This window comes from Salvelinus alpinus, chromosome 2 (assembly GCF_045679555.1).
Source record: "Salvelinus alpinus chromosome 2, SLU_Salpinus.1, whole genome shotgun sequence".
In the NCBI taxonomy this organism is placed as follows: domain Eukaryota; kingdom Metazoa; phylum Chordata; class Actinopteri; order Salmoniformes; family Salmonidae; genus Salvelinus; species Salvelinus alpinus.
The window spans coordinates 85,222,254-85,236,295 of record NC_092087.1 but is presented as its reverse complement, the minus strand read 5'-3'; the positions used below and the strand labels follow the sequence as shown (position 1 = coordinate 85,236,295).

At 47.7% G+C, this 14,042-nt stretch overlaps 1 protein-coding gene across 1 annotated transcript in view; it reads right to left on the bottom strand.

The window, feature by feature from the left end:
• Positions 1-12,432, bottom strand: part of LOC139541426 (zinc finger protein 271-like) — a 20,739-nt gene extending 8,307 nt beyond the window's left edge. The window contains exon 1 of the mRNA XM_071346075.1: positions 12,360-12,432. Coding sequence (XP_071202176.1) covers positions 12,360-12,432 — 73 coding nt within the window. The remainder of the gene's footprint in view (positions 1-12,359) is intronic.
• Positions 12,433-14,042: the final 1,610 nt, after the last annotated feature.

Sequence of the window (14,042 nt, the reverse complement as noted above, 5' to 3'; positions counted from 1 at the left end):
GTCATGTTATAGTAATGTGTCTGTATGGCTTATGAATGTGTTATAAAGCCCTTATGGAGGTGCCTTTCAGAAGACTGCTACTGAATATTGTTACCACTGAGGCAGGAAAATAAGTCACTATAATTGCAATGTGTGTGTGTTTTCCGTGTGTTCTGTGTGTATATATTTATGTGTTTGTATGTGTGTGCAATTCCTCATATCGGAGCTGTGAAGTCAACATTATCATTGCCATGGAAACTATGACAGTGTGAAGGTGTGTATGCAGAAGCCTTGGATGCTTGGGGAGACCTTACGTTAGCAACCAGGTGCCACTGTTAATCACTGTCTTACCCAACACACCTGTACATACACGCACGCAGATATTCAAACAAGCATACACACGCAGACACACACACACACACACACACACACACACACACACACACACACACACACACACACACACACACACACACACACACACACACACACACACACACACACACACACACCTCACCATATTTCCTTCAGTTAGAATTCAAGCAATCGCCACTTAACATCCTCTCCCCCCCCCCTCTCTCTCTACGTCTCTCCCCCTCTCTCTCTCCCCCTTCCTCCCTCTTCCACTCTCTCTCCCTCCACTCTCTCTCTCTCCCTCCATCTCTCCCCCAATCTCTCTCTCCCTCTCCATCCTTCTCTCCCCCTCTCCCTCCCTCTCTCCTTCTTCCCCCACTCCCTCTCTCCCTCTCCCTCTCCGTCCTTCTCTCCCCCTCTATCTCTCCTCCACTCTCTCTCCCTCCCTCTTGCCCTCTCCCTACCACTCCCTCTCCCCTCTTCCCCCCTCTCCCCCCTCTGTTTTCTCTCCCTCTTCAATTGTTACTATTCATATCAACACAAAAGAAAAACAGGGACACATTTTTCACATCACCAGTCAACACTCACATCCCCTCTTTCTTCTCCTCCCTCCTTCCCACTATCTTTTTCCTTTTCACACACTCCTTCCTTCTCTCTGCAACTCTCTCTCTCCCTCTCCATCTCTTTCTACCACTGTTGACAATGGTATTTCTGTGAACTAGGGTCTGACTAAGAGAGGAGGAAGGTTTCCCTCTGTTTTGTCAGAGGAACCGAGGGAGCAGAGGATCAAGGCTGAGAGGTGAAACACAGAACAACAAGATAATAACTTATACTGTCTTCTGTCCAGCACGTGTCATCAACCAACTCATATAACCACTAATGAGGTGGTTAAAGAGGGTCGGCCCGGCCGGCTGTGTCAGTAGGAGGGAAGTGTATGTGGAAAGTGTGTGTGTGTCCAGTGTTTTCGACCTCCACAGACAGGAAGTGGTACCTTAGCGACGGGATGAAAACACAGGAAGTGCAAACAGCATGCCTGACATTCCTGCATTGTCTCACACACACACACATACACACACACAAACACCGTCGCAGGACAATGGCCGACACACACACAGTTTCACATCAAGACACAAAATGTTCTCAAAAGAAACGAGTCTCTCAAATGGCTGAACACACACATGTCAATTAGAAAGCTTTACAAACAGTGTGTGTGTGTGTCTGAAATGCCAGATTTCTGTCACCACACAAATATTAGGTGATCCTACCATACAACAAAATGCACAAATCAAATCAATTCAAACTTTATTTACACAGCACATTTCAGACATGGATGCAACACAATGCGCTTCACAGGGAAAAAAACATGTAAATAAAAAAACAATGAATAAACATAGATATTTACTACACAACAAACACCAGAGGATAGAAACTAAAGAATAACAGTAAAAACTGAAAGAATAAAACCCCCCTGAGGAAAAGCAGAGCTGAAAAGGTGTGTTTTAAATATGTCCCCAGGTTCGGCCCCCTTCAGGTTCTCTGGCAGGCTATGCTATGTAACTAAAGGCTGCCTCTTGGTCCTAGGCTTTGGGATAGTTAAAAGGCCTGAGGGACCTACTGGGTACATAACTTAAAAGCATGTCTGACATTTATTGGGTTGCACAATCGTGGGTTGATTTAAAAACCAATAGAAGAATCTTAAAATGAATTCTAAAACTCACAGGCAGCCAGTGCAGAGGCTTTAAAACCGGTGTAATGTGTGCTCTCCGTTTGGTCTTGGTCAGTACCCGTGCTGCAACATTCTGTATGTTTTGCAGTTGACCAATGGCTTTCTTGAGTAGACCAGACAGGAGAGCATTACAGTAGTCAAGCATGCTTGTAATAAAAGCATGGAAGAGTCTCTCTGTATCAGCCTGAGAGAGGAACGGCCGCACCTTGGCAATGTTCCTCAGGTGGTAAAAAGCTATTTTGGTCACATTCCTAATGTGTGATTCAAAATTAAGTTCATAATCTAAACTGACACTTCAGTTTTTTAACTGGTGTTTTATTTTTATTGCTGGTTAATAAAAATGCAAGGCCAGATTCTCTCTCTGTGTTTTGGCTCTAACAATAAATACCTCAGTCTTGCCTTAATTTTAATGTGGTCTTGTCACGGTTTACTAGGAGTGGTGGGTAGGAGTCAGGCGCAGAGAGCAGAGGGTTCAGTGATTATTCGTTTATTTTCTCCGGGCACAAAACGGTCACGCCAAAAACAGGGCGCATAAACACTGACCAGCCCAAACACAGGGCGCATAAACACTGACCGGCCCAAACACAGGGCGCATAAACACTGACCAGCCCAAACACAGGGCGCATAAACACTGACCTGCCCAAACACAGGGCGCATAAACACTGACCAGCCCAAACACAGGGCGCATAAACACTGACCGGCCCAAACACAGGGCGCATAAACACTGACCTGCCCAAACACAGGGCGCATAAACACTGACCGGCCCAAACACAGGGCGCATAAACACTGACCGGCCCAAACACAGGGCGCATAAACACTGACCGGCCCAAACACAGGGCGCATAAACACTGACCTGCCCAAACACAGGGCGCATAAACACTGACCAGCCCAAACACAGGGCGCATAAACACTGACCAGCCCAAACACAGGGCGCATAAACACTGACCTGCCCAAACACAGGGCGCATAAACACTGACCAGCCCAAACACAGGGCGCATAAACACTGACCTGCCCAAACACAGGGCGCATAAACACTGACCGGCCCAAACACAGGGCGCATAAACACTGACCAGCCCAAACACAGGGCGCATAAACACTGACCTGCCCAAACACAGGGCGCATAAACACTGACCAGCCCAAACACAGGGCGCATAAACACTGACCTGCCCAAACACAGGGCGCATAAACACTGACCAGCCCAAACACAGGGCGCATAAACACTGACCTGCCCAAACACAGGGCGCATAAACACTGACCAGCCCAAACACAGGGCGCATAAACACTGACCAGCCCAAACACAGGGCGCATAAACACTGACCTGCCCAAACACAGGGCGCATAAACACTGACCAGCCCAAACACAGGGCGCATAAACACTGACCAGCCCAAACACAGGGCGCATAAACACTGACCAGCCCAAACACAGGGCGCATAAACACTGACCTGCCCAAACACAGGGCGCATAAACACTGACCGGCCCAAACACAGGGCGCATAAACACTGACCAGCCCAAACACAGGGCAAACGAGCCGGAGAACAAACGAAAACGCATCCACAACCGACAGATAACACAAATAATCCCACAAACCTAGGCGGGCCTAACAGGCTTAAATACACCAAAAATCAAGAAACAAAAAGGAACAGGTGCAACTAATAAGACTAAACTAACAGAAAAGGAAAAAGGGATCGGTGGCGGCTAGTAGACCGGCAAAGACGACCACCGAGCACCGCCCGAACAGGCAGGGGAGCCACCTTTGGTGGGAGTCGTGACAGGTCTGTGTGTAGCTTGTGTAGAGGAGTCAGGCGCAGGACAGCAGATGTGAGTAAATAAACGTAATTTACTCAAAATAGACAAATACAATACAATAAAGCGAGCCCACATAACGGACCGTATTACATACAAACAATTACTCACAAACAAACATGGGAGAACAGAGGGTTAAATAATTGGGGAATTGAAACCAGGTGTGAAACCAGGTGTAAGACAAAGACAAAACAAATTGTCACGACTTCTACCGAAGTCAGCCCCTCTCCTTGTTCGAGCTTTCTAGCCATCGCCGCTCCATTTTTCGTATATCCATTTGTCTTGTCTTGTTTCCATACACACCTGGTTTTCATTTCCCCAATTAAGCTACTTGTATTTAACCCTCTGTTTCCCATCATGTGTTGTGTGTAATTGTTTTCATGTTAGGTGGTGTTAGTTTACGCGCTCTACTTTTATGTTCTGTTTTTTGAGCGCGTTTGTTTCATGTAGTGCTCTCGTTTTTTGGAACTATAATAAAGTGGGCCTGTTCATTATAATCTGCTCTCCTGCACTTGACTTCGACTCCAATACACCATCCTGACACAAATGAAAAGTGGATCAGTGATGGCTAGAAGGCCGGTGACGTCGACCGCCGAACGCCGCCGAACAAGGAGAGGGACCGACTTCGGCGGAAGTCGTGACATTTATTTAGGAAGTTGTGAGCCATCCAAGTATTTAAATCACTAATAATTTATCAGTGGAGCTAAAATCGTCTGGTGACACAGAAATGCAAAGTTGTGTGTTGTCTGCGTAGCAGTGAAAATCAATGATGTGCTTTCTGATAACGCTGCCAAGGGGTAACATATATGAACTGATCAGTACCTGACCCAAAATCGAACCGTGTGGAATGCCACATGTAATATCTACAGTATTTTCTCTGTTATGTTCACCAAGGGTGACAAACTTTTGACCAGTTAAATAGGTCCTAATCCAACATAGAATTGGACCGGAGAGGCCAACCCACCTTTCTAATCTGCCCAGAAGGACATCATGGTCAACAGTGTCGAATACAGCACTTAAATCCAAGAGTACAAGGACTGAGAGCTGTTTGGCATCTGCCTTGGCTTTAAAATCATTTATCACTTTTACTAAGGCGCTGTGCTGTGGTGGGCATGAAAACCAGATTGCACTTAAAAAAGTACTTTTCTGTTGAATTCATATTAAATCCAGAATTGTACTTAAGAATGGAAGGTTGGAGATTGGCCGAAAATTGCCATTAACTGAAGAATCTAGATTCCTTTTCTTCAGAAGTGGTTTCACCATAGCACTTTTTAGCGTAGCGGGGAAAGTGCCTGTCAACAGGGAGTGATTAATTAACAACAGCTTGTAATTAAAAAGTGTTTTGAAGAAGGTGGTGGGGATAGGCAGGTAGAAGGCTTAGAAGTTGTGATATCACTTTCCTGAGCATGTCTGTGTCAACCAGGTAAAATAACTCCATAGTGCCTTTGCGTGGTAGGCTAGGGAACATATCATCACACTTCTCAGCGGTCTTGCTTGACTGATACCCAGCCTAGTTAAGCAAGGCCCGAGGAGGTGTGGTATAAGAACAACCCTTAGCCGTGGTATATTAGCCATATATCACAAACCCCCTGAGCTGCCTTATTACCATTATAAACTGGTAACCAATGTAATTCGAGCAGTAAAAATAAATGTTTTGTCATATGCGTGGTATACGGTCTGATATACCACGGCTGTCAGCCAATCAGCAATCAGTGCTCGACCCACCCAGTTTATAATGTGTGTTATCTTATCTCTGAAATATGGGGTTAAGATTTAGCAGGCCGTCAATGGTCAAGAAGAGGACTGTTGATTTATTCTGGCTTTTCTAATTGTCTTGTTATATATGCTAAGTTGCTCTCTCAGAATATCATAATGGACCTGAAACTTTAGTTTCCTCACTAATCCATGGGGTTCTCTGTTTGGATGTGGCCTTTTTCAACTTTACTGGAGCTATGGCATCAATGGTTGCCCTTAATCTGCTATTAAAGTTATCACCTAAATCATCAGAAGAGGAAGGCAGAATAGGTGATGTTGTGTTCATACACAATTAAATCTGTAGCATGTTCAGAGGTAAGATAGCATTTCTTAATAATGCGTTCAGTATTGCCCTGTGCTAAGGGAAATAATGTTGTAGAAAATACACAGGGGTGATCAGATTAAACAACATCAATAATAGGGAATATGTCAATAGAAAGCCCCTTGGTAATAACCAGGTCCAGAGTATGGGCGTGGTTATGGGGGGGCCCAGTAACATGTTAGATAAAGTCCATAGAGCTCAAAAGATTACTAAACTCAATGGCCTTGGAGTCAGTCTCTTTGTCAACATGAATATCAAAATCGCCCAACACAATTACTTCATCATAGTTCTCGAGGACAATAGACAACAGAAATCAGCAAAGCAAGTGGTGCATTGCTTTGGTGGCCTATACAGGGTTATAGCCAGCACTGGTGGCTGACATTTAAACAGTAAAGCATGACACTCAAAAGATCAAAAATCGCCAAACGAAATGTCCTTACAGCTAAGAGCATTACTAAAAATAGAGGCTTTTCCCCCATGCCTTGAAAAGCTGTAGTCCGGGGGAGTCTTCAATGGGAGTGGCACTACAATCTGAAGACAGGCATGTTTCAGTGAGAAACATACAATCAACTTTGTGCTCAATAATGAGGTCATTCACGAGAAAGGTTTTTCCTAGTGATTGCTCTAACATTTAAAAACACAATATTCAATAAGTGTGGGCCACTCTGCCCCTGGGGCATCAGCCTCGGAGATGGAATAACAACCAAATTATCAACGTTCCAACCATGTTTTCTGACAGTCTCCAATCTATCAGAATTGTAGGAGATGACAGTTTGTATAAACTCACTAGAAGGCAGAGTTGGAGAACCATACATTAGGTTACTCACTATAACCATAGTGCCACTTCTACGGGAGGTGAAATGCTTTCCAAGTCCTCTGTTGATTATTCTGACAGGGAGGACTGGAGCACTACCAGACCCTGTCCGTCAGTCTGACAAGGAGGACTAGGGTACTACCAGACCCTGTCCGTCAGTCTGACAGGGAGGACTAGGGTACTACCAGACCCTGTCCGTCAGTCTGACAGGGAGGACTAGGGTACTACCAGACCCTGTCCGTCAGTCTGACAGGGAGGACTAGGGTACTACCAGACCCTGTCCGTCAGTCTGACAGGGAGGACTAGGGTACTACCAGACCCTGTCCGTCAGACTGACAGGGAGGACTAGGGTACTACCAGACCCTGTCCGTCAGTCTGACAGGGAGGACTAGAGCACTACCAGACCCTGTCCGTCAGTCTGACAGGGAGGACTAGGGCACTACCAGACCCTGTCCGTCAGTCTGACAGGGAGGACTAGGGCACTACCAGACCCTGTCCGTCAGTCTGACAGGGAGGACTAGGGCACTACCAAACCCTGTCCGTCAGTCTGACAGGGAGGACTAGGGCACTACCAGACCCTGTCCGTCAGTCTGACAGGGAAGACTAGGGTACTACCAGACCCTGTCCGTCAGTCTGACAGGGAGGACTGGGGCACTACCAGACCCTGTCCGTCAGTCTGACAGGGAGGACTAGGGCACTACCAGACCCTGTCCGTCAGTCTGACAGGGAGGACTGGGGTACTACCAGACCCTGTCCGTCAGTCTGACAGGGAGGACTAGGGTACTATCAGACCCTGTCCGTCAGTCTGACAGGGAGGACTAGGGTACTACCAGACCCTGTCCGTCAGTCTGACAGGGAGGACTAGGGTACTACCAGACCCTGTCCGTCAGTCTGACAGGGAGGACTAGGGTACTACCAGACCCTGTCCGTCAGTCTGACAGGGAGGACTGGGGTACTATCAGACCCTGTTCGTCAGTCTGAAAGGGAGGACTAGGGTACTACCAGACCCTGTCCGTCAGTCTGACAGGGAGGACTGGGGTACTACCAGACCCTGTCCGTCAGTCTGACAGGGAGGACTAGGGTACTATCAGACCCTGTCCGTCAGTCTGACAGGGAGGACTAGGGCACTACCAGACCCTGTCCGTCAGTCTGACAGGGAGGACTAGGGTACTACCAGACCCTGTCCGTCAGTCTGACAGGGAGGACTAGGGTACTACCAGACCCTGTCCGTCAGTCTGACAGGGAGGACTAGGGCACTACCAGACTCTGTCCGTCAGTCTGAAAGGGAGGACTAGGGCACTACCAGACCCTGTCCGTCAGTCTGACAGGGAGGACTAGGGCACTACCAGACCCTGTCCGTCAGTCTGACAGGGAGGACTAGGGTACTACCAGACCCTGTCCGTCAGTCTGAAAGGGAGGACTAGGGCACTACCAGACTCTGTCCGTCAGTCTGAAAGGGAGGACTAGGGTACTACCAGACCCTGTCCGTCAGTGTGACAGGGAGGACTAGGGCACTACCAGACCCTGTCCGTCAGTCTGACAGGGAGGACTAGGGTACTACCAAACCCTGTCCGTCAGTCTGACAGGGAGGACTAGGGTACTACCAAACCCTGTCCGTCAGTCTGACAGGGAGGACTAGGGTACTACCAGACCCTGTCCGTCAGTCTGACAGGGAGGACTAGGGCACTACCAGACCCTGTCCGTCAGTCTGACAGGGAGGACTAGGGTACTACCAAACCCTGTCCGTCAGTCTGACAGGGAGGACTAGGGTACTACCAGACCCTGTCCGTCAGTCTGACAGGGAGGACTAGGGTACTACCAGACCCTGTCCGTCAGTCTGACAGGGAGGACTAGGGCACTACCAGACCCTGTCCGTCAGTCTGACAGGGAGGACTAGGGTACTACCAGACCCTGTCCGTCAGTTTCTGGAAATAATCTTGGAACCCCTGAGGTTAGGGTGAATCAAATCAAATCAAAGGTTATTTGTCACATGCGCCGAAAACAGGTGTAGACCTTACAGTGAAATGCTTACTTACAAGCCCTTAACCAACAATGCAGATTTAAGAAATTCCCTAAAAAGTAAGAGATATACTGTATGTTCTTAATGTCGTCATTCAGCCACAACTCCGTGCAACATAAGATGTTACAGTTTTTAATGTCCCGTTGGTAGAATAAACATGCTTTCAGTTCGTCCCATTTATTTTCCGGCGATTGAACGTTAGCTAGCAGGACAGAAGGCAAGGGCAGATTAGCCGCTCGTCGCCTGATGCTCACAAGGCATCCTGATCTCTTTCTGCGAAACCTACGTTTCCTTCTCCAGTGAATCACGGGGATCTGGGCCTGGTCGGGTGTCTGTAGTAGTATATCCCCCCCGCCCGACTCATTGGAGAAGAACTCTTCATCTAGTTCAAGGTGAGTAATCACAATTCTGATGTCCAGAAGCTCTTTTCGGTCATAAGAGACGGTAGCAGCAACATTATGTACAAAACAAGTGAGGAACAACGCAAAATAGCATGGTTGGTTAAGAGCCGGTAAGACGGCAGCCATCCCCTACGGCGACGTCTTAATCGTACCTTTTAAAAAGTGCTGGTTGCTCCCACAACAAATCAAGTTGTCACATAGTGTAATTACAGTCTTAGTAGAATGTTTTATGTCTGCATAATGCATATCCAGCCACCACTATACCGTGATATCAAGATGACCTCAACTAAAGCCTACCACCATTTAACTCATCCCTAAACCTCCCTTTTCACTGGTTGGCTGTGTTCCACCATCCCTCCCTCCCTTCCTCCCTCCCTCCACTTCGCCTGGCATGACCTCGTTTACCCCCTCCCTCTCTATATATTTCTCTCTTTTTTTCTCTCTCCTTCCCTCCCTCCCTCTATTTCTCCCTCCCTCCCTCTATTTTTCTCTCTCTTCCTCCCTCTATCTCTCTCTCTCTCTCTCTCTCTCATTTTCGCCAGCTTGGCTTGAGGATGACGTTATTTAGTTGGCTTAGATAGCTTAGTGCCAGGCCGGCGTGTTCCTCGGTCCTCCTCCTCCTCTCTTCCCCTCCCTCCGTTCTTCCCTTGTTCTGTCCTGACAGACTGATCTACAGCGGGTATTATCTCTCCATTATCCCTACATCCCACACTCATTTATCTAACTTCTTTCTTTCTTTCCATGTGAATATTAATCAGAAGTAAGACAAGCCTAATCACTGGGCCATATTAGGACACAGTCCATCACACAAACACACACACACACACACACACACACACACACACACACACACACACACACACACACACACACACACACACACACACACACACACACACACACACACACACACACACACACACACACACACCACAGAAACACATCCATTAATCTCCTTTCTTCTAACACATTACTGTACAGAAGCACATTTCACTCCAGAAATATTGCGAAAAGAGAAAAACTGAAGAAAGAACAGTCTCTTTCTTCCTCCCTCCAAGTGCCTCCTCTCTTCCAGATCTTGATTGTGAATCGTAGCCCTGGGGAAGATGGAGGGAGGACGAAGAGATGAGAGAGGAATGAAAGGAGTAGAAGAGAGAAAGATCAGAGCCAGTGAGCAGAGAACAGGAATGTGTTGCCATGGGGGCAGGAGGAGAAGAAAGGGGCGTCTCCATAGGACACAGAAGACCTCAAATGTCCCCAGAGAGGGTGCAACGTAGAAGGGGGAGATGGTGGGGTGGCTTGGAGAGATGTAGGGATGAGAGGTTGCTGTAGTAAGGAAATGAAACAGCGTGCTGTGTATGTGTCTGTGTGTCTGCCTAGGAGGACTGTAACGGACCCAGCTGTTTCACGCCTGTCCAGATGTGAGAGAGCGAAAGAGGGAGAGAGAGAGAGTGAGGGAGAGAGAGAGAGTGAGCGAGCGAAAGAGAGGGAGAGAGAGAGTGAGGGAGAGAGAGAGAGAGAGAGTGAGGGAGAGAGAGAAAGACAGAGAGAGAGAGCGAAAGAGAGAGAGAGTGGTGGAGAGAGAGTGGGGGAGAGAGAGAGAGAGTGAGGGAGCGAGAGAGTGAAAGACAGAGACAGAGAGAGAGCGAAAGAGAGGGAGAGAGAGAGAGTCAGGGAGAGAGAGCGAGTGAGTGAGGGAGAGAGAGAAAGACAGAGAGAGAGAGAGAGCGAAAGAGAGAGCGAAAGAGAGAGCGAGAGAGAGAGGCATGGTGTGTGGGGAGAGAGAAATTCAAGGAAACAGTCATAGGCCTACATATTTTTCATAGAAAGAGAAACACACAATGAACAGCTGAACGGCTGTTCCCAGTACCACAAAGCATGTGAACAACATCTTTCATTAGACACAGATCTAGCATCAGCTTCCACTTCACCAATCACAATATTATAACCATTAGTGAGAAAAAATGCAGAACTGACCCAAGATCAGCGTCTAGGGGCAACTTCACTCTACACCCTACTAAGATAATGGACGTGTTTGAAACACAAAGATCTCTTCTCACTCATGAGGTGGTAATAGTGACTGTTAAGAGAAAGAGAGACAACTCGTTCCTCCCCAAAGGATTTAGTGATGAGGATGTTTGAAAGAGGAAGGTGAACCTTTCTTACAGTATTGCAACAATGTTGATAGGATCCTGTCTGCATCCCAAATGACACTCTATCCCTGACATAGTGCACTACTTTTGAACAGGGCCCATAGGGCCATTTGGAAATGAACCTCTGTCTCAGCGTTAACTCCAAACAGTGTGAACTTGTTCTAGATCTTTTCCAGGATGTTTGGAGAGTGAAAGGGAGCCCTCTTTGAGTGTGATAGTGTTGATAGGGGTTCTAGATCTAGCTAAACAGTACCGGCATTCACCTCTATGCTCTCCTCACTACACACGCTTGGTTGAGAGAATGCCAAGAGTGTGCAAGGCTGTCATCAAGGCAAAGGGTGGCTGCTTTGAAGAATCTCAAAAATATTTTGGGGGTGATTTTTTTAACACTTTTTGGGTTACTACATGATTCCATATGTGTTATTTCGTAGTAGTGATGTAGAAAATAGTAAAAATAAAGAAAACCCTTGAATGAGTAAGTGTCCAAATGTTTGACTGGTACTGAACACACGCCTTAATGCAGCTGCTTCCTTTCCACAGTGTGGAGGAAAGCTAGCCTGAGGTAAACCTTCACACACACGCCACTGAGCGCCACTCCAGTTATCAATCCTTTCAATGGTGCCCTGCTCCAGAGAGGAAAGCAAGTCACAGTTCCCCAGTCACGTGGTGCGTACGCTCCCTCTGGATGGCAGAATCGCAACAAATCTACACGATTCCACTTTCCCCGACCCAGCATTCCCCAACCACTTCTCCACCCAACCTGAAATCACTTATGGATCAGCCAGAAGGCAAGGACCCATTCTCTCCAAAAACCTCACTGCGACTGGGGAAAAAAGGACTTCCTCACCATCGGGACGAGGCTCAAACTAGGTGTTCTTCACCGCACCTGCTACCGCAGTTAATTCATCCTCATCATGTTCAATCCCCTTCTGCAGCACTCCATATTTACTCCATATTTACTCCATATTTACTCCATATTTACTCTTAAGATGTTCCACTTTCTTCTTTTTTTCCTGCAAGCCTTCTTCTCACCCTCTATTGGTTCCCCTGACTCCATCTCCAACTCCCACAACCATTCGGGCGTAAGCACCAAATTGTAACTCATCCCGATATGGAATTGGTCAATACTTCATGCTTTCTCTTTGCTCGGGCTCTGTCTCAGCCAATCAGAAGAACTCCTTAAAAGGTCAGATGAATATATTACTTTTTGGTATCTGTGTGTTCTGGTTCTTTCTCCTATGTTGGTCAGACCTTAACCTGACTCACTCTACTGCCTTCTGCTGGTCTAGGGAGACACAGCACCAAGAGTCAGACCTTAACCTGACTCACTCTACTGCCTTCTGGTGGTCTAGGGAGACACAGCACCAAGAGTCAGACCTTAGCCTGACTCACTCTACTGCCTTCTGGTGGTCTAGGGAGACACAGCACCAAGAGTCAGACCTTAACCTGACTCACTCTACTGCCTTCTGGTGGTCTAGGGAGACACAGCACCAAGAGTCAGACCTTAACCTGACTCACTCTACTGCCTTCTGGTGGTCTAGGGAGACACAGCACCAAGAGTCAGACCTTAACCTGACTCACTCTACTGCCTTCTGGTGGTCTAGGGAGACACAGCACCAAGAGTCAGACCTTAACCTGACTCACTCTACTGCCTTCTGGTCGTCTAGGGAGACACAGCACCAAGAGTCAGACCTTAACCTGACTCACTCTACTGCCTTCTGGTGGTCTAGGGAGACACAGCACCAAGCGTCAGACCTTAACCTGACTCACTCTACTGCCTTCTGGTGGTCTAGGGAGACCCAGCACCAAGAGTCAGACCTTAACCTGACTCACTCTACTGCCTTCTGGTGGTCTAGGGAGACCCAGCACCAAGAGTCAGACCTTAACCTGGCTCACTCTACTGCCTTCTGGTGGTCTAGGGAGACACAGCACCAAGAGTCAGACCTTAACCTGACTCACTCTACTGCCTTCTGGTGGTCTAGGGAGACACAGCACCAAGAGTCAGACCTTAACCTGACTCACTCTACTGCCTTCTGGTGGTCTAGGGAGAAACAGCACCAAGAGTCAGACCTTAACCTGACTCACTCTACTGCCTTTTGGTGGTCTAGGGAGACACAGCACCAAGAGTCAGACCTTAGCCTGACTCACTCTACTGCCTTCTGGTGGTCTAGGGAGACACAGCACCAAGCGTCAGACCTTAACCTGACTCACTCTACTGCCTTCTGCTGGTCTAGGGAGAACCAGCACCAAGAGTCAGACCTTAACCTGACTCACTCTACTGCCTTCTGGTGGTCTAGGGAGAACCAGCACCAAGAGTCAGACCTTAACCTGACTCACTCTACTGCCTTCTGCTGGTCTAGGGAGAAACAGCACCAAGAGTCAGACCTTAACCTGACTCACTCTACTGCCTTCTGCTGGTCTAGGGAGACCCAGCACCAAGAGTCATCTCCCCCTCGGCCAGCCAGATAGTACCAGTCGGCCGGTCAAATGGGACCAATCGGCCGGCCAGATGGGACCAGACCAGCTATCTGGCCTGCCGGACCTAGCTATGGACCCAGCTATCTGGCTGGACCCATCTTACTTTATTGTCCCCATGAGGACATGTTGTTGCAGTATCATGTACGCGTTTAAAGTGGCATTTAAATACAGTAGAAAACAAATTGACAACACAACATTCATAACAATTATATACCAATAAAAGGAGACTAGCCCGCT